The 22,360-nt window shown below is 35.7% G+C and overlaps 1 protein-coding gene across 1 annotated transcript in view; it reads right to left on the bottom strand.

Annotated features, from left to right (window-relative positions):
* Positions 1 to 22,360, bottom strand: part of fam184ab (family with sequence similarity 184 member Ab) — a 253,926-nt gene that overhangs the window by 82,480 nt on the left and 149,086 nt on the right. The window contains exons 10-12 of the mRNA XM_059357047.1: positions 16,595 to 16,717; positions 14,065 to 14,226; positions 10,708 to 10,829 (exon numbers count right to left, since the gene is read on the bottom strand). Of these exons, the coding sequence (XP_059213030.1) occupies positions 10,708 to 10,829; positions 14,065 to 14,226; positions 16,595 to 16,717 (407 nt within the window). The remainder of the gene's footprint in view (positions 1 to 10,707; positions 10,830 to 14,064; positions 14,227 to 16,594; positions 16,718 to 22,360) is intronic.

Below are 22,360 nucleotides of genomic sequence, written 5' to 3'. Positions count from 1 at the left end.
GGTCTCTAACTCGCGGCCCGCGGGCCAGTTGCGGCCCTCGTGACGATATTTTGTGGCCCCCACCTTGATATGAAAGTTTAATGTATGTTTTATATGAATGGCACTTTACCGTGTTGTGTGTGGAAGGTCCCTTTAATTACTTTTTTTGGTTATTTTGTGACTTTTTTAAATAATTTTGTGTCTTTTTATAATAATTGTGTGCCTTTTTTAATAATTTTGTGTCTTTTTTTTGGTAATTCTATTTTTTGGGGGGTAATTTTGTTTCTTTTTTAAGTAATTAGTTTTTTTCTGTCATTTTGTGTCTTTTTTGGGTCATTTTGTCTTTTTTGTCATTTTCTGTCTTTTTAAAGTAATTTAGTGTTTTTTCAGTCATTTTGTGTCTTTCTTTGTAATTGTGTGTCTTTTTTTGGTCATTTTGTGGGGTTTTTTGGCCATTTTGTGTCTTTTTTTTTAAGTAATTTAGTTTTTTTTCTGTCATTTTGTGTCTTTTTTTTGTAATTTTGTGTCTTTTTCTGGTCATGTTGATACTGCCTCCAGCCGCCCCCAGGTAATTTGAGTTTGAGACCCCTAACTTAGATATTTCTCTGATAGCTTAAAATGTTTTTATCTGGTTAGAATGTAAACTTAAAAACAACCAAGATCTTAAAGTATATGGCAAATATGTGGCTTAAAACTGGATAAAACGTCAGTTGCAAACTGCAAGAAAATGTGCGATGTACTTGAATAAAATTACAGATTTCTCTGGGTTTGAATAATGTTGGAAACATTTGGTAAAGTGTAAGTAGTTTAATCTTTTTTTAAAATATATTTTAATGTGGAAATGTTACATATTACACTTTGAAAACATTTTTATGATTTCTAGTACCCACAGCCTCCCTGTTATAATACTTCTATTCTTTAAACATAACTGTGGATATCTGACTTCCTCTCTATTATTAAATGTTGAAATAACTTTCAGAGCTGTTGCATCCGATTTTTCTTTTAAATCACACAGATATTATTATTTAATTTTCACTGCCGTTCTTCACTTTAGCTCAGTTCAAGATGTTCTGTAAGTGCTTAGAGTTCTTTTGTGAATTTCTATTTCTATTGAGGTCAATAACAAACCTTCGAGCAAAACATTTCCGCTGATGTTTTTATGAATCTTTTCACAGCAGAAATAAGTTTAACAAGGGGCAGACCCAGACCAAGGACTTGTGCTGTTATTGTTAAACTCATTTTTACCTCTTACTTTACGGTTTTATTGACAGCAGCTGAGAGAAATGCACTGCAGCATCGTGGTGCAGCTTTAAAAGGAGGATATGTTGTATTTTTCTCATCATCTGAGGTCAAAGTTACATTGCTCCAATAAAAAGCTTAACGCAAACACTCAGAAGGGATTAGAGCCACTGTACGTGCTAATGAGGGTAATTAAATATTAGCTGTCCTTCTGATATTTACCTTGTCGATGTCAATGTCAAACCACAGATGGGAGCAGCAGAGCTTACACACATATTCTGAAATGCAAATATCACTGAACACAAAACCTGCTCTGGCTTCTTCTGTAAACTCTCTGTGGGTGAGGCTTCTGTTACAGATACTAACCAATGTGTTAGTGCCTTAAAACGGCATTCTTTTAAATGGCCAGCAGGGTGAATGTATAGGCTGCATAAAAAAGTCACATTCTATTGTAGTCTATGAGAAAATGACCCTACTTTTTTATTGTTAAGGATAAAAACCAATGTGTTAGTGCCTTAAAACTGCATTATTTCTAATGGCCAGTAGAGGGCGACAGTACTGGCTGCTAAAAGAAGTCACACTGCATTGAAGTCTAAGAGGAAATTACCCTACTTCTTGTTTTATGACCTCAGTAAACATTCTCATAATGAGTTTATGGTCTCATTAGTTAGTTTGAAGTCTTCTTCAATACAGCATGATGCTCACTGAGTAAATCATGGTCCCATTTAGAGTAAAAATAGACAATAAAGCATGGTTTAGGATGTGGTTGCTAAGATGGCGACCTGTCAATCAGGAGCAAAACATGTTGTACAGTTAGGGAAAAAAGTATTTGATCCCCTGATGATTTTTTGTGATTTTTGCTAAATTTTCCCACTGACAAATAAATGAAAGGTCCGTAAATGTAATGGTAGGTTTATTCTAACAGTGAGAGACAGAATATTAAAAAAATAATGATCTGAAAATCACTTTTTTTTATTTCCATTTGACTGAATGAAATAAGTATCAACTCAAATCAAATACTTATTCCCCTCACTGTATATTCAAATACAAATACAAAATGCCAATGTGCTAAGCCAAGAGATACTCAACTTGCTTTTCCAGGGGGGCACCTTTGCACAATGACAGGATGCCAGGAGCCAGTTATACAAAGAATAAAATGGATCAACATTAAAAGGACCAAAACTGATCCTTCTTCTTCTTTATATATGAGTTACGAGTTACTCATTGTCTGTGTTAAAGCTTTCCACATATGCTGTCCTTATTTTGTTTTTTGGTCATTTTGTGTCTTTTTGGGACTTTCTTGTGTCTTTTTGGTAATTTTATGTCTTTTTTTTCTTGTGTCTTTTTTTAGTTATTTTGTGTCTTTTTTTAGTCATTTTGTCCTTTTTTGGTCATTTTGTCTTTTTTTGTCGTTTTGTGTCTTTTTTGGTCATTTTGTGTCTTTTTGGTCACTTTGTATCTTTTGTTGTGTCTTTTTTAGTTATTTTGTCTTTTTTTTGGTCATTTTGTGTCTTTTGGGGACTTTCTTGTGTCTTTTTGGTAATTTTATGTCTTTTTTTTCTTGTGTCTTTTTTAGTTATTTTGTGTCTTTTTTTTTTAGTTATTTTGTCCTTTTTTGGTCATTTTGTCTTTTTTTGTCGTTTTGTGTCTTTTTTGAGTCATTTTGTGTCTTTCCTTGGTCATTTTGTGTCTTTTTTAGTCCTCTAGTACAACATAAAATGTAATTTTGAATTTTTTTTTTTTAAACTTTCAAATGACTATCATGCTCCATAAAGAATTGTAAATGTTGCAAATATGAACAAAGGTTGCAAATATAACATATAAGAGGGTTCCATCCAGTTCTATCATTTTATACTAAATATATTTGAGCTTGTCTCCAGTTTTACTTGGTATATCATCATCAAACTGAAACTGGCCTCATGGAGTTTACAGCCAGAACTTTAGAGGTAAATTTACAGTAGGGCTCCACGCTGCTTTGTTTTCTAGTCTGGATGTCATCAAGAAGTCATGCTTTGGAGCTTTTGGAGACTCCAGAGGGTTAATTGCAGCCCAAGTGACGTCACTTCTCTCATACAGTCTATGATCTGTGCAGAAAGTGATCTCAATCCATCCAGTACTTGTTGAGATAAGCCGAGCGTCTGCCGCTGCCGCGTTTTGATCCACTGCTTGAGGGATGACACACATCTACATCACACAGCCAGCGAGCGGCTCCAGAGGCTGGAGATTGGAGTCCCTTACATGCTCTACAAGATCTCGTGTGTGACCGGGACAAACTAGCATGGTACTGTCTCTGCTTTAGTGTGCTGATCCGCTCAACCTCCTCTGTTCATTTGGTAATCCGGAGAGCTGTCTCCGTGATTACGCTATCACAGAGAAACCGTCTGTTTCCACTGTGAAACAGGGATTAAAGCCAGCTTCCTTAATTCAGACGGCTTGCTAACCGCAGTGTGCTCACCCCAAACACCAAATGAATAGACGGTCTCCTGAGAATAAAGAGCCCAAAGACAAAGCAAGGTGAGAGACGACTAATGAAGAGGAGGAAAAGTGACACACAGACAGTATGTGGAGCTTTTCCTGTCAGATTCACTCTTATTATGACTCTGACAGTTATTAGTTATTTAAGTGAATTGGCCACAGTCAGTTTGTCATCTCGGCACACGGATAATTAGAACAGTCATCCTCTAATCTGTCTTTGATGCAGCCATTTTTAGTCATTAATGTCACACAGTCATTGTCAACAGCTTTTGTGTTTTTGGCTTTTGTCATTTCGGTAACACTTTAGATCAGGGAACACATATTCAACATTAATTAGTTGCTTATTAGCATGCAAATAAGTAACATATTGTCTTCATTCTTAATTAGTCATTATTAACTAGTTATTCATGCCTTATTCTGCATGGCCTTATTATACAACCAGTAAGATATTAACTAAGAGTTTTCCCTCAATAACAGCAGAATTATTGCTAATTAGTAGTAAGTAAGGGAGTTGTTGTATATGAGTTACGATCTTAATATTCTTTGCTTTGAATGGACTTTATAAGTCTCTATAGAGCGGTGAATGAAACCATGGAAACGGCAAATAGCCACCTTCTCCAGACCTTTGACGTGACTGGTGGCTCTTTTGGATGATTGGATGACGACTGGTAGATTATCAATCATTACTCTACAAAATGGGTCACTTTGCGCCAAAGTTAGTCTACCAACAATTTCCTTACTTACTACTAATGTAACTGTATTAAAGTGTTTCGAAAGTAAAAAAGGATTCAAAATCACATTTTATGTTGGACTGAAGGGCTAAAAAAGACACAAAATGACCAAAAAGAGACACAAAATGACCGAAAGAAGACACAAAATGAACAAAAAAGACACAAGAAAGACCCAAAAAGACACAAAATGACCAAAAAAAGTCACAAAATAACTAAAAAAGACACAAAATTACCGAAAAAAGACACAAAATGGACGAAAAAAAGACACAAAATGAACAAAAAAGACACAACACAAGACACAAAATAACAAAAAAAAAAGACACAAAATGACAAAAAAAAGACACAAAATAACTAAAAAAGACACAACAAAAGACACAAAATGACCCAATAAGACACAAAATGACCACAAAATGACCATGTTTCTTTTTGGTTCAAAATGTTGATCCAGTACGTCAGAATAAAACATCTATTATTATTAGGTCATATAGGTGAGGTTGTGCTGAAAAAATATATAACAACATGGCATTTAAACATGTTTTAAGTGGTGTATACAGGCAGGATGAAAAGGATTCAAAAATGGACTAAAAAGCCCAAAACTCCATAGAGTTAAAACAGTCGAAGTAATAAATATACAGCAGGTGAAATCAGCCACATTTGCATGATTAGTGAAGTGCGTCCTTGTTAGGAGCAGGTCTGTGTTTGGGTATATTTAAAAAAGCCTCATACTTCTAGGGAGTTATATAAAAAGCAAACAAGTGTCTGGAGAGAGGCTGCTGACAGATTTAGGTTGAGATGATTCCCGAGATACGGAGCAGATGGATGCTAAAGCTTCCTAAACTGCTTCCTGCTATTTTAACAGCAATCCTTTTATAATTTGACGTAAGTTTGACACTTACTGGTCTTCTATTTGTGTTGTGCTGCTTTTTTTCCTACTAAAACCTGGAAGAGGTGAGGTTCAGGAGGTTGATATAAGCCAGGGGTGGGCAACTGGAGGCCCGGGGGCCACATACAGCCCGCATCCTCACTTGAAGTGGCCCTCAGTACAACTACATGCATTTGAGCATGAAATCTTAAAAGTGCAGTGTAAAAATGCACAAAATTACTTGTTTTTTATTTGCTTCAAACCTTTTATAGTCCTATTTATACTGTTATACATGCATTTGAGCATGAAATCTTAAAAGTGCAGTGTAAAAATGCACAAAATTACTTCTTGCAATTAATGTTGGTCTGCTGTTCCTGCACTGGAAGAAAAATAAATCACAATAAGTGGTTATTTTTTATTTGCTTCAAACCTTTTGTTTTCCTATTTATACTGTTAAACATGCATTTGAGCATGAAATATGTTAATCCTCTTGAGTCAGTGAAATCATGGGCGCATTACTTCTTCATGATGTCACAACATAAAAAAAACAACATGGCGACACCGTCACCTTCCCTCTAAAGTTCTGGCTTTGAACTCCAGGTTTTGTTTCATGATGATAACCCAAGTAAAACAGAGATAAGGTCAAATATATTTAGTATAAAAAATAAAGAACTTATATGTTATATTTGCAACCTGTAAACACATTTGCAACATTTAAAACTCATTGAGTGTTAAAAAAAAACATTTTTTTAAAAAATCAGATTTTAATGTTTGTTGTTTTTTGGTTTCTTTTGGGTTCGAAATGTTTATCCAGTAAGTCAAAGTGAAAAAATAATTATCAGGTTACATAAATCAGATTGTGCAAAAAAATATGATAGCGATGTTAAATATGTTAAATATGCATGTTACACATTTCTTTTTTCCAAGTGGCAGAATGAAAAGTATTTTAAAAAATCGACAAAATAGCCCAAGACAGACATACAAGATATCTGGTTAAGTGCACGGTAGGCGTGGGCGATATGGCCCAAAAGAATATCACGATATTGCAGCCATTTTTTGCGACAACGATATTCTTGACGATATTAGGAAATACCTAAAAAGATATAGAAAATATGATTATTTTTTTTAGTTTGTATAAATAAATAAAAATCTAAAATGTAGTGTAAATTGCAAATCTCAACAGTTGCCAAATACAAAAAATTTACTCTTGACTCTTGAGTATTAGCAAATAATAAAAATAACCATTTAGGGGTTCCGGGGGCATATTTTAATGAAATATTGTAAAGGAGAATAAAGGTTTTTGTATGTTTTATTTAAGGCATCTTATTTTGACAGTCTTCTATTTTTTTATTTTTATATTTCTATCTATTTTGAAAGCTGCATGTGTTTAGCTACAGAGAGTAAGTAGATTTTTGTGATTAAAACAACTTTAACCGCTACATCAAGAAGTAAGAATGTTGCCAATATCATGATATGCATTTTTTTTAACCATTAAAAAATATACCGATATTATCGCGAACGATAAGATAAGACACACCGTGCACGGTCCTATATCCCTGTGGTAGTGTCCATGAAAAATTGTGGCCCCCTGCAGCAATTAAGTTGCCCATCCCTGATATAAGCCATAAAAAACATTATGTACATGTTTTAGTCTCTGGATCTGAAGCTCGGTTGAGACTGATGATAGTAATGTGCTGATTTGATATCTAACCTCTGCACAGATCTCTGAAATTAACCAAATGATATGTTCTTCCCATATAATAAAGCAGGTGAAAAGGTTAACTGGAGGGCTGATTTGAGCCCGTATACAAAGAGATTTGATTTGACGATACAAGTGTTATGAGGTGCTATTTGAAGCGGTTTCATTCAGTCACATAGCGAGAGCACAAAGGAGAACAAAGGACGAGAGTTAACTGCTACAAGGAGCAGAGCCGAGTCATAAAAAAATATTGCGGCGAGGCACACAGAGAGATATCCACGGGCTCTCAGAGAGTGAGGAGAGGCTAAAAATATCAAACAATATCAAGAGTGACCTTTACAAAGAGCTGGGGCATTGACAGATTAAACAAAAGTTGCAGGTTGAGATGAAGCTGCAGCAGACGCAAAGAAATCACAGCAGAAAGCAGCACGTGGAGAGAGAACGCAGCACCTTAATTAGAGCTTTTTTAATCTAGAATGAAAACACAAACAGTGAAAAACCCCAATAATGATCCAGTGGCATATGTTAGTTTTTTTCTCCATAATATCATAATATTTCTTGATAAGGGTCCTTTAATTTGTCATTAGAGAATTATGATCTATTGATACTCAACAGAATATTAGGTAACACTTTACAACAGGGGTCTCAAACTCAAATTACCTGGGGGCTGATGGAGGCAGTATCAAAATGACCAAAAAAAGACACAAAATGACTAAAAAAAGAGACAAAATGACCAAAAAGACACAAAATTACTAAAGAAAAGACACAAAATGACCAAAAAGACACAAAATTACTAAAAAAAGACACAAAATGACCAAAAAGACAAAAAATTACCAAAAAAAGACTTTAAATAAATTATTATAATTAGGGACCAGTGCTTGGGGCAAAGCCGAGCGAAAAACTGCCCAAAATTTTGCATTGAAATGAATGGGACGGCTGAAAAAAATGAGCGAAAAAGAACAATAATTGGAGATTTTTAAACATCTACTTCTCCGGCATAATTTCACCTAGAGACTCCATTTAAACTTTAAACAGTAGACACAAGTCTTGTGTATTGGTGTATTAATCCACGTTTCGATAGGTCATATAGTTTTTTATCAATCCCTGTTCAATGACCATGATCATTTTTGGAGAAATTCTGAGATTATAATGGGTGTGTATTGCACGGAATGTTCGTGTCACAGTGTGTGACATCATCGGCAGAGTGTAGAGGGAGAGAAAAAATTGTCAAAAAATAAATTTGAAAACTGCGCTCCAGGCCCCAAATTCCACTCTACAGAAATAATTTATACATAGAAACGTAGGAAAATAAGTCTTCTCACTCACAATCCTCTGGTAAAGCTGTCAGAGTTATAGTTTGGGCGTAGGACGCACAGATGCGCAACCAACACGCACCAACAGCCTCATTGGGTCCCATATTAAAAACGCAGGAAGATTTAGGAAGAATGGAGATGTAACAGTTTTTAGTTAGTTAGTAATAGTCTCATCATAATCTCATCATAGTGTACACACACCGGCAGTAGCCCCCGTGGCCCTTTCAAAATTTCCCCAGAGGAAATTTTCTAGTTATTATTATTATTGAAACTTACAGAGATAATAGAACTCCAGACACTGCTAATTATGTTCAAAGCCAGAAACAGAGTTTTACCAGAAAACCTGCAAAAGCTATTTGTGTTTACTTCAGAAGATGAAAATCAGAGAAGAAGATTTGATTTTTAGCACCAAGTTGCTCGGACTACCTTGAAACAAATGTGTGTTTCGGTTGTCGGTGCAAAAATATGGAATATATGTTATCTTTGTCATTTTATGTAATTCTTACTGTGCAAATAAAATAAAACAAACCTAAACCTAATCTGCAGTGGCAGCACAGGAGGAGACAGCTCCTCTTTAACAATGAACTGACGTTGAAGTGATGTTTTCAACCAACAGCAGCACTTTACACTGATAGTTAGCCTGCAGAATGTCACATAGACGCAAAATTACTACAAACAGCATCTGCTGTGTTCACGTCTCTGAGCCCAGAGGGCCTCTGTCTCATGCTCTGCCCCATGTCTGACATATTTGTCTAATTCCCTGATTAAAAAATGAACACAACTGGAGCTTCCCTTTGCGGTGCTCAAAGCATTAAAAAATAAAAAATAAAAGCTTTTAAAAAAAAAATCTATAGCACATTCTCTTTGCAGAGACAGTGTCCCAATTACTCTGGATAATCCACAGGCCTCACTGTGAACAGCTTTCAGTGGAAATACTTTCAACCCAAAAATTGGGCTCATGAAAACAGTTGACAGTGTGTTCTGTGGATTATCCAGGGGTAACTGGGACACGCTTTCTGGAGAAAAAAACTAATTTGGATGCACCAAAAAAACACAAATGGAAAAAAAAACTGTTTTTATGGGTTTAACCCTCTGGAGTCCACGAAAGCGTCAGAGCACAACTTCTTCATGACGTCAAAATAAGTGACCAAAAAAGACACAAAATGACTAAAAAAAGACACAAAATGACTAGAAAAAAGACACAAAAATGACCAAAAAAGACACAAAAAGACACAAAGTGACAAAAAAAAGAGACAATATGACTAAAAAAAAACACAATATGACTAAAAAAGACACAAAATGACAAAAAAAGACACAGAAGACACAACATGACAAAAAAGAGACAAAATGACAAAAAAAAGACACAACAGACACAAAAATGACCAAAAAAGACACAAAAAGACACAAAATGACAAAAAAAAGAGACAATATGACTACAAAAAAGACACAAAAATGACCAAAAAAGACACAAAACACACAAAATGACTAAAAAAGACACAATATGACTAAAAAAGACACAATATGACTAAAAAAAGACACAAAATGACGAGAAAAAAGACACAAAATGACCAAAAAAGACACAGAAGACACAACATGACAAAAAAAAGAGACAAAATGACCAAAAAAAGACACAACAACAGACACAAAATCACCAAAAAAGACACAAATTAACTAAAAAAAAAGACACGAAAAGACATGAGAGGGATTCAAAAATGGTCCAAGACTACATAGAGTTAAAATGATCTGAATGGAAAGCTGTTATATAAGTGAGTCCACGCATTCACCACCTGTGATTTAGAGCAGCAGGTTCATCACTTCTTCATTATTATTAGTGAGATCCAACAGACATGGAGTCACTTTAGCATGAAAAGGGACAAAATCTTCATCAGGGTGGAAAAGCTTTGACCATCAAGACACAATTTAATGCTGAAATGAACTCTAATAGAGTAATTTAGAGGCTGCAGACTTTGCTGTGTGAAAAGTACATCAGTTCACACCTCACACAGTCGATTTCATTCTTTGAATATTAACACTTCAAAAGGTGTGTGTGGATGTTAACGGGGAGTCTGAGCTGGGGGCTTTAACACCGGATCGAGCAGAGAAGTTGCAGAGCCCTCCAAGAATAATGCTCTGTCACGGTCAATACTGTGAGCCGGATGACCTGTGTGTGTGTGTATGTGATTATCTGTGTGTGTGTGTGTGTGTGTGTGTACTAAGTGTGAGAAAGGAAAATAGGGGAAATAGAAAGACTTCCATTTCCAATCCATTCTGAATTTCATGCTCTCTCTCTTTGTTAGAAGACAAAATAAAGACTGTGGGTGTTATTCTCTCTGATATACCAACACACACATACAGACAAGGACACACACACACACACACACACACACACACACACACACACACACCTACCTGAGTGTCTCGGTCCATTTGAGCTCCAGCTCCAGAGCCATCTTGTCCATCTTAAGTTTTTCTTCTTCTTTGGTGGTGATGAGTTTGGCTTCATGCTGACGCTTCTGGATCTCCAACTCTCCCTGAAAGACAGACAGACAGACAGACAGACAGACAGACAGACAGTCAGAGAGAGAGACAGACAGATACACAGTCAATGAGAGAGAGAGTCAGACAGACAGACAGACAGACAGACAGACAGACAGTAAGAGAGAGAGAGAGACAGACAGACTCAAAGAGACAGACAGACAGACAGACAGACAGTCAGAGAGAGAGACAGACAGATACACAGTCAATGAGAGAGAGAGTCAGACAGACAGACAGACAGACAGACAGTAAGAGAGAGAGAGAGACAGACAGACAGACAGACAGTAAGAGAGAGAGAGAGACAGACAGACAGACAGACTCAAAGAGACAGACAGACAGACAGACTCAAAGAGACAGACAGACAGACAGACAGACAAACAGACTCAAAGAGACAGACAGTCAGAGAGAGAGACAGACAGATACACAGTCAATGAGAGAGAGAGTCAGACAGACAGACAGACAGACAGTAAGAGAGAGAGACAGACAGACAGACAGACAGACAGACTCAAAGAGACAGACAGACAGACAGACAGACAGACTCAAAGAGACAGACAGACAGACAGACAGACAGACAGTCAGACAGACAGACAGTAAGAGAGACAGACAGACAGACAGACAGACAGACAGACAGTCAGACAGACAGACAGTAAGAGAGACAGACAGACAGACAGACAGACAGACAGACAGACAGACAGACAGACAGACCATCACAGTCTAAACGTTGCTCAGAGGTTTTTCCGCCCCGACAAGAATCTATTTCTTTAGGCAACTCTGAGAACTTTTTGGGATTTTGTGTAGCGTGAAAAAAAGGTTAAAGCCTTTTGGAGTGACATTGCTTCCAGCCAACACAAACTCTTCTACTGGCAGTGTCAATCTAAAGACACTGGTGACAGTTAAGTCCTTCAGAAAGACACTTTGGACAAACCCCAGGTCTGCACTATAGGGACAAACAGATAAAAGTATAAAGTGATTAATTGTGTTGTTATCTATTCAACAGAAAAGCCATTTATTTACTGGTTCTACCAACTCAAATATTTGCTGTTTTTCTCTTTTTCATACCATTGTTAATGGAATATTGTGTGTTTTGTACTTGCACTTTAAGCCTTTCAGTCATTTAAATAGGTGAGATCAAAGGAAACCCACCACCTGTAAAGTCAGACATTTTAACTTCAACTTTGTTTGACTAAATAAGCTGTAAATTAGTAGACGAAATGAGCATTGGTACTTTTGAATATTGTTGAAAAATCCAATTAATACAGTATGAGTGAACCCACGATCTGACCAAACACAGTGTGTGTGTGTGTGTGTGTGTGTGTGTGTGTGTGTGTGTTCTTGTACTTCATACATAGTGAGGACCAGAACACGTTTTTAACCAACAGAATGAGGACATTTCTGCAAAGTGACTTCTTTAAAGGCTTTTTTGAGATTTCAGACTTTGTTTTAAGGGTAAAGGTATTGTAAACTGTATTGTATGGTTACAAAACTAACTAAAATCATAATGATAATGTCCTTCGTTTTGTCTTTGTCAACTTTTTTCATACATAATGAAGATGGATAAGACAAAGGAAAAAAAGGCAAAATTTACTGTGACCTCTTTTAATCTCCCACCCAACAAATAGCCCATTACAAAAAACTAAAACTAATAAAAACTAAACTACAACTTAAAAAAAATATAAAAAAAATACTAAACTACAACTAGCAAACTCACTCTAAAAACTCATTAAAACTAACTGAATTTGAAAACAAAAATTCACAACTCAACTAAAACTTCAAATTAAAATTAAAATTAATTAAAATTAGAATTAAAAATTCAAAACTATTATAACCTTGCTTGGGAATTCACTGTTCAAATGAGGGCCCTCACAAAGATAGAAGTACAAGAATGTGTGTGTGTGTGTGTGTGTGTGTGTGTGCCTTCACTTCTAATTTCGGACATATTTGAGTTTCACACCTTGAGTGTTCAGACATTTTTGGAAAATGAGGAACTTGAACTTTGTGGGTTCGTCGCTCTGCCAGAGGGCTGTTTGACAGGTTAAACCTGGTTTTAATATAATGTTATAACTTTAATTTCCCTTAGGTGGTCACTCTACAGGGAAAGTGAAATAGAGGTTGTTAACTATTATAAATATCTGGTTATTTTGATGGATTACTCCCTCTCTTCTGAGCTACCTGTGCAGAAGCTGAGGTGAGGCTGGAACTTGGTTTTATTTCTGGAAATAAGTTGTGTGTTTATCAATCAGAAAAGTGCTGGATAAAACACTTTGCATTCTCTGGACTGCTTCATGCTTTCAACAGAATCTAGAAAAGGACATTTGTGTATTCTGCAGCTTTGGCTTGGAATATGTTGCAGAATGACTTGAAACTTAATGAATTTATCTTGTTAAATGCTTTTAAATCCAATTCAGTTTAGTTTAGTTTAGCTTTTTTATTTCAAACGTGCAAAATAATGTGCGAGTAACACAACAAAGTAAACTGAAAAACAAACAAATCCAATGAGAATAATCAAAACGAAACAAAAATAGCAATAGTCAAAACAAAAGCTATAATGTGAACGTAACATGTCCGAAAAGGAGTAGGATGAAGCATATGCTTATTTATACCCTTCTCCATTACTCAATTAACGTTTTCTTTTTCCCCAAACATACATATTTACAAAAAAATTTTGAAAATAAATAGATTAAATAAACAAATACATAAATCATTTATCATTTATGAAAACACCCGATTGAGAGGCTGAGACTTTATTAATGCTTCTGTCTTTAGAGTCACCAATTAACTTCACCTACAGTGCATTTGGAAAGTATTCACAGCACGTCACTTTTTCCACATTTTGTTATGTTACCGCCTTCTTCCAAAATGGATTAAATAAATTTTTTTGTACATAAGATTTCGTTCGATTTTTTACTTTTTTCATGTTGTCATTATGGGGTATTATGTGTGAAGAATAACTCTGTTTGTACGACTAAATTTTTCATTTTTACATTGGAGGTTGAGGTCAATAAAGTGAATATTATTATATTATGATCATACTGATTGGTCAGATGTCATGGTGTCACTTTCTGTGACGTAGCCTGATCTTTGCTGGTTAGCTGAAGAAATCCATGTGGTTCTACGACCAAACAGAGGGACATGGGGACCTCATTTAGATATCCACTGAAGTTACCAAATATAGTTCTTCGCCTGATAAAGGGTTAACGAACACACAGAGTGAACAGCTGATCGTGTGCTGACCTGCAGTGCAGTCAGCAGGTTGCTGGTCTCCCTCAGCCGGGCCCTGGTGGCGTCCAGCTCCTCCAGCAGTTTGTCCTGCGCCTCCTTCAGCGTGGAGATCTGCCCCTCAGCTGTCCCGATGTTCTGCTCCCCCTGCTGCACCTCCTCCTGCAGCCGGACCACCTGCGGCGGAGCACAGACAGAGAGAATAAACCATATTCACCATTTCTCTGCGCTCCAGGCTGCAGCTCAGTGTGGCAGCAACGTTGAAACTGCATCAGCACTTTACGCTCAGCGAGGTGGAATTTACATCAAAAATGCATTCAATAACCATTTCTATTTCTGATTTTTAAATGAGCCAGACCCATATACTTTTTTTTGCCAACGTGGCACCATAGTTTTGCAGTGCATTAGATATTAATTTACCTGGATGTTAAAAGCTGAGCGCACAAACAACAGCAATAAACACACAAGGGAACACTGTTTCTGAAGAACAGTAAATGGATCAAACCAACAGTGGAGTTTCTTTCTCTCTCTTTCTGTTTTTATCATAAATGCACCACAATTTAATACATTTTGACTGAAATTGCATGCTAATATACTCCCATTAATTTTTAAATGACACGGAACAAGTTGGAACACTTGAAATTCTGCAAAAACAAACAATATATTTAATGGATGAATAAACCGCCAACAACTGCATTTTAGAAAAGCTGCAACAAAAAGCTAATATCTGCAAAACAGGACCAGTGGCATCATAAATATATATATTTGCATTCAGCTGATTCTAAATCACAGTGACGTCTCATAACAATAATATTATCAGCAAACAGCTGCAATTCTTGGACTAAGTTTGTGTTTATAAGGTTTATTTTACACGTTGTTAGAGTTAATGTGTCCTTCAGTGACCCTCACCTTATTCTCCAGTCGTTAATATGACTGGAAAATACAGTTTACTTTATCTTTTAAATGGTAAGTACTGTTTATTATGTATTTCTTATTCAAGTCACACACATTATTAAGGATTCAGACTCTACTTTCTCTAAGTTTTGGAGGTGACATTAGCAACAGGAAGTTAAGAGAAGTGACTGAGAACTCCTTAAAAACTCAAAGTTTCGAATCTGCTCTGAAACTTTCAATCACTTGTTCTGTATCAGTAACAGATGGTAACAAGTCAAGGTTGAACTTTAACACGTATTTTTAAGCCAACATGGACGAGAAGTTGTTAAAATTGAAATTTTGTTCTACAATATCAAAGCAAACTCCATCTGTTGATGAAAATCAACACGATTGAAAGCTCCAACAGTCACTAGTGGCCCAACACAGTTTGATATTAACTTAAAAATGAGTTTATATACGCAATGCATGTTTAGTTAACCCTCTGGAGTCCATCTATTTATTGAAAATACACATGTTTTATTTACAGTAATAACTTTATTTATATATGATATGTTGACAAGCTGAGAAAGCCAGTTAAAGTTCAATCATAGGAGCTTTCACAGTGTGACATTTATGTTTCTAGACCATTTTTAAAATGTGAATTTTCTTTCTACAATGAAAACTATTACTATTTTTAATTTACATGCAAAGAGACTGTTTTGTAGTTTTATTATTTATTATTTTTCTGCTGTTTTTGTGTGTAAAAATGGTTTAAAAAATTGTACATTTCCATAGAAACCTGTGTCTTTTGTTTGTATTTTCGGTATTTTCGGCAGCTTTATACTTTAATTAAAATAAAATGAAAAATCTGACTGCCAAGTTTGTGTGGAGAAAAAGGAGCCATGCATGTGATGTAAGGACAGACTGAAAGATGCTAAACAGAGACAGAAATGAATGCAGAGGAAGTTGACAAATTTGAACCAAAATCTCCTGGACTTCAGAGGTTTAACCCTTTATCAGGCAAAAAACTATATATTTGGTAACTTCAGGTAATATCTTGAGAAAAAAGTTGCAAATTTACTAGATTAAAGTGGCAAATCTACAAGAAAAAAAGTCGCAGATTTAAGAGATTTAAAGTGGCAAATCTGTACTAAAAAAGTCGCAGATTTACGAGAAAAAAGTGGGGGAGAGCAACTTTTTTCTCCCAGATTCACCACTTTAAATCATTTTTTTCTCGTAGATTTGCAACTTTAATCTGGTAAAGTTTTTTCTCAAAATATTATTTTCGTATGTTTTTTTTATACATTCTGGCAGTATGTAATATCCTCCAATATTCTCCAGGGTTGAAATTTGAAATTTGCAAGTAGTTCAATGAGTGTCCTATTAAGGGTTAAAGTGGTGAATCTGGGAGAAAAAAGTTGCTTTTTTCCCACTTTTTTCTCGTAAATCTGCGACTTTTTTCGCGCAGATTTGCCACTTTAAATCTCTTAAATCTGTGATTTTTTTTCTTGTAGATTTGCCACTTTAATCTAGTAAATTTGCAACTTTTTTCTCAAAATATTACCTGAAGTTACCAAATATAGTTCTTTGCCTGATAAAGGGTTAATAGATTTTTGGGCATAAATGTTTTTAAACATGCAGTTGTCCACATGTAGAGCTGTGGAGGTCCTACCTCTTGGTTGGCGGCGGTGAGTTTGGAGGTGAGCTCCTCACTCAGCTCGTCCAGCTGCTGCCTGAGAGTCGTCTTCTGCTCCTCCAGGGATTGGCGCTCCCTCTCAAACTGCTGCTCCAGCTCCTGCAGAAAGCCACCAGAAACACACGTCTGTCAACACGTGTGGACTACAAGTGACTTAAACACACAGTTTGCAATTTCAAGAGCGAAAGATTTCTCAATGGAAGCATTTATTAAAAGATGATGATGCTGTGAGCTAGAGCGGGAGCATCGGAGTTCATGTCTTCAGTGTTAACCCATTTAAGGCGGAAAGCATTACTGCATTTCTACCATTAAAACCGGGGGCACTGTTGTGTTATTCTACCATTAAAGCTGGGAAAGAGGATACGTAGTTTTGTAGTATTTGTAGTTTTTTCCACCTATTTTCGGTCTCTTGGCCAATGAAATGCATCAGAATACATGTGGGAGTGTCGCAATGCAACATGGGACTTTTCCTTAACTTGGAAATCATCACCAAAAAAAGACACAAAATGACCAAAAAAAGACATAAAATGACCATAAAAGACACAAAATTACAAAAAAAATGACCAAAAATACACACAAAATGACATAAATGACTAAAAAAAGACACAAAAAGACACAAAATTATAAAAAAGACATAAAATGACAAAAGACACACAAAAAGACAAAATGACCAAAAAAAAGACACAAAATGACAAAAAACACTCAAAATGACTAAAAAAGACAGAAAAAGAGAATACATGTGGGAGTGTCGCAATGCATCATGGGACTTTTCTAGAACTTTGAAATCATGGCGGAAGACGACTATAGCGGAGCTCAGATATAACAGCTATAAGCTCTCAAATACTTTTTGAATTTCATTTCTATCTGCTACAGAGGCTGAAAAATCTATTATTTAGTAGGAAACTGTCAGAACTTATTCAGGAAAATAGTTTCCATCTCCCATTTAGAGCATTAACTATTTTTCAAAAAAGGACAAAACAACTCAAGCAAGCATAAAAACTTTTCTGTGGATTTTGGAACGTTTTGTCGAATTTTTGTGTTTCCATCAAGCTTTTCTCATGCGAATCTTCAAAATTTGCATCGAAATCCGTGACTGGAAACACAGCTACTGTGTGGTTTATTACTATAAAGTAAGTGCATCTAATGGGGTAAAGGTTAGATGACGCCATTAACAGGTTACAAAATGATTAGCACTGTTACCTTGAATAAAATCAAAGCTTTCTGTGAGTTTGAGCCTCATTGGAAACATTTAGGATAATGTACACTGCAAAAAAGCCAACTTGTATTTTTTGGCCTAAAACAGTGATTTAAGTTGGTAAAACTTGGAAATATAAATTATTGACATTTAGGGCAATAATGTAAGTTAGCACAACAAAGGAAGCCAGTTGTCTGCTCAAAAACAAGTTGGTGAGTTGTTACTTTAAGTTGGGGTTCACAACAAGGGACAATAGTTCTGCTAACTCTTATTTCTTTGTTGTGAAATGCTGGAAATCGGTGAAATTCGGTCATTAGCGAAAGCTAGCGGCTAACTGACGCTAGCGGCTAACTGATGCTAACAGCGCTGCTTGTTACAGCTACAAGAGTAGCCATTAGCGTATCAATGCTAACTCAAAATTTTAGTCGCAACATTAGCTGACATTTCATAGCGGCGTTACAATCGTGTTGAGTTGACAAAAATCCGAATTCAGAGTTGAGCAAACTCAAAAACAAAACTTAAAATATTTAGTTTAATTGTCCAACTTGAAATGTTATCGAAGTTTGTTGCCTTGCAATTTTGAGTTCACCCTACATTTCTTTTTTTGCAGTGTAAGTACACAAGTCAACAAATTGTATGACATATTGTAGTTGTTTTTAGACATTTAAATGCAGAAAAATGTCACATATTAAGCTTTAAAGTGGAAAAACGATCTTTGCCTGGATCAGTAATTCACATGTCAGTGATACAGTTTAATTTCAGTTTCATCCAAGTAAGATTTTATCATTATTATTGGTTGAAAACTCAGCTTGAAATCCTTCATGTATGTGCAGTATTTCCTCTCTCTCTCTCCTCTTTTGTGTGACATTACATTCGCTGCAATCATCTGTGCAAAAAACATCTAAAAATACTTCAAACTATTTCATTGTCCTTGACAGAGAAGCCGGAGAAAGAGCCCGTGCATTGTTACCATAATAAAGCTTATTATGGCTGCTGATGAATGGGGAACGATTTCTGTTACAGCGTGCAATCATCGCTGCTTTCCAAGGACAATTAGAGCTGAGGGAAATTGCTGTAATGTCAAATGAAATTTGCCACCATTATTCATTACACAGGAGGACGGAGTTTGTAACGCCGCGAGAGAGAGAAACACATTCAGCGTATTGACTTCTGTGAAATAGTTCTCGCTGGAAATGAATGGAACTTCACGGAAATTCGTCTGAATGGAAAGAAGAGTGAAAGATCACAGTGATTCATGAGTGTGACATGACATCTTGTATTTCACAAGCCAAGCAGAGTGGAGGAAGTTTCTCTGTTGGCAGGCTAATAACGGTGAGCAGTGAATACTGACTGACACAAATATATATCCGTGAAAGCCTTTTGGTGTAATTTGGTTCAGGGAATTGGTCCCAAAATGTTCCAAGTGTCAACATGATCAAAAACACTCCCACGTCAGTTCGCAACCGGTTTTTCTTTAACCCATAAGAACCCACGGTGACACCTGTGTAACAAACACTTTAAATCTTCTAGAATCTGCCATATTCAGCTTTATGCTTCTCATTAACTCATTAAATCCCTAAGCGACGTATACTCAACACCCTGGGGTGGTGAAGTGACTTCTCCTAAATGTGTGTGTGACTGGAAACAGAAATGTGAAAAAGTAGCTAATTTCAAACAGCTTATTTTTTGTTACTAGGCTAAGTTTAAACCCATTTAACAATTGTAATAGGGTTAATAGGGTGGTCTTTATTGCATTTAACTTGTTCTGACCATATTTCCTGGAACCTGGTCTCACAGGAATCTGTGAAATAGCCACGGATTCTCTCATTTTTAGTGAAAAAAAATCAATATTTTGACTTAGTTTCTGCACAAAAATGGATTTTGATCACATTTCTAGCGAGAAATATGTTTTATTTTCTAAATATTCACTCAGTGAATGTACATAATCACTTTGTATGTAGGAATAGTCACGTGATATGACTGGAATAACTTACATTGTAGCGAAATCCGTGTCAGTTTCACAGAAATTTGAGTGATTCCGTGGCTATTCCACGGATTTTGAGTTAAGCAAATCCGTGGCTATTTCACGGATTCCTGTGAGACCAGGTTGTTTCCTGAGCAAATTAAAGTCACAATGTTGATATATGTTATGGAGATGCAAACAAAAGTGCAAATGGTTATTTGTTTTTATTTGTTATTTATTATTTTTTTAATTTTTTTTTTTTTTTTTAATCTTTTTGTGTCTTTTTTTTTTGTTGTCATTTTTTTGTCATTTTGGGTCTTTTTTGGTGATGATTTCACTAATCTGAAAAATAATTTGTTGTTAAACAGCACTTAGTGTTGTCTTTTTGTGTCTTTTTTGGTCATTTTGTGTCTTTTTTTTGTCATTTTGGGTCTTTTTTGGTGATGATTTCACTAATCTGAAAAATAATTTGCTGTTAAACAGCACTATTATTGTCACAATTTTGATAAATGTTATGGAGATGCAAAAGAAAAAGGCAAATTTGTGTTTCTGGAAGCAGAAAATGTGTCTAATTTTTTAAAAATTTTAAAATAAGAAATATTATAAACCTAAATACCATAAATGCCCAATGTATCATATATGTCACATCACAGATCTTTGACATTTAGAGGTAGTATATATATTTTATAAAACATCAGAAATGTGTTCTATGTGGTCCACTTATAGAAGACATCCTTTAAGGATAACTGGGTCTGGGTTCTTATGGGTTAACAGCCAGCTTCCCCTCGGTTTTATGCAATAGTTTCACTCTTTTACTCAACACTTAAAAAAGCCCAGAACGGGGCCGGTACCTGCCCACCACGAGACTACGGAGAAACCCAGAGCTACATCAAGATCTGTCCGCCTGAAGCCTTCTTCTCCCACAGAGCCTCCAGACTGCTGCTGCCTGGGAATCTCATGGTGGAGCGGCTTTCAGGCAGAAATCAGGAGAAGAAACTTTGAAGTTTCTTGGATTTCTACATGTTGCATATTTTCTTGTAGGACTCTTTATGTATTTGTAGGATATTTACCAAGTCAATGTTTTATTTTGCCTCCAGCGACTCATTTATGGTAACTTATAGCAGCTAACCCTCAAGGCCTCTTTAAAATGACCATACACTTTACACCTTAAGGTCCCGAAACGGTCCCTCTCATTCAAGTGTCATAAAAATGTGATACATACATTTTTTTTTTCACCACATCAAACCTTTTAGCAGCTTCAGACCTAACATATATTTATTTTTAATGCCATTTTTGTCATAAGAACCCCTGATCTTTTCAAGGGCAAAAATACAAAATATGCAATATTTTCAAAAATAAGGTGCAAAGTGGAATATTTGGGGTGAGGTTATTACAGCCTTGACTAGGTCAATAATTGATAACTCCTTTATATAAATCCCAACACACCAAGAACTTTTTTATGGTGTTAACCTTTTCATTGCCATGCATTTTGAAGGCAAGAGAACCAGGCCTCCATTGAAACTGCATGTGATTTAGCTCTGCTGCCCCTGGTGGTTTCAGGGGGGTCATCAGACCTAAAACCTATTTTCCAGGTATTTTGAAGGGAGAGGCTTAGATTTATTAGGTATTCATGGGAAAAGCATTATATTATGTCAGGATTACAGTGTATCAAAAGTTTGTGTTTATAATGGGAGTCAATGGGACCAAAAGGGGCCTTAAGGGTCAAAGTGAGAGTGTTATGTGTATCTCCTATTCGATACACCTTGCAAAACAGGAATTTTGGAATTTTTTAAAATTAGAATAAAAAACAAACCATGGCCAAGTTTCAATTAGCCTTTAAACTGACCGATACATTGAGAATAAAAAATAAAAAATAAGCTGAATGTACACGTTTGGTCCCAAAGGTGCCTCGAGGGTTAAGGCTGCAATTAGGCCTGTCACGATAATTACTACATTGACTTATCGTTCCATATATAAAATGGACATGATAGGTTTTTTCTGGACTCGATGTATCATTGTTTACATACTTTTTTGTGTTGTGTTTAAAGTATTGTGCAATTGTTTGACAGGCAGTGCGAATTGCCAAAAAAAAACAAACTTATATTTCCTAAGCAGCCATTCCAGCTGTTTATATGTAATTTGTAGTCTCTTTGAGTCTATTTTATTTGTTTTGATTATTTTGTTTTTATTCATCTAGGATATTTAAATATTTATTTTTGTCAATTCAATTCCAATGTTTTTTTGATAATAACCAAAATCATTGTAAAAAACAAACAAACATGGAAAATGTCTATATATCAGCTCTTAAATTAATCAGCTCTTATGAGCTATTTTTGTTCTTATCATTATATTTATCCAAACAAATGTACCTTTAGTTGTACCAGGCATTAAATGAACATGAAAGCAAGGAGAAAACAAGGGTGGTCTAATAATTTTGTCCATGACTGTATTTCCCAACCGTTACATAAAGCCATTCAATCAAAAATGCATGATGAAAACTCGGGGTGTGCCATATCGTATCGTTCACAATTATACCGGTGTAATTTTTTTATGGGTAAAAAAAATGCATATCATGATATTGTCA

This window comes from Centropristis striata, chromosome 18 (genome assembly GCF_030273125.1).
Source record: "Centropristis striata isolate RG_2023a ecotype Rhode Island chromosome 18, C.striata_1.0, whole genome shotgun sequence".
In the NCBI taxonomy this organism is placed as follows: domain Eukaryota; kingdom Metazoa; phylum Chordata; class Actinopteri; order Perciformes; family Serranidae; genus Centropristis; species Centropristis striata.
Note: the sequence above shows the minus strand (reverse complement) of the source record. Positions and strands in the feature narration are given on the sequence as shown.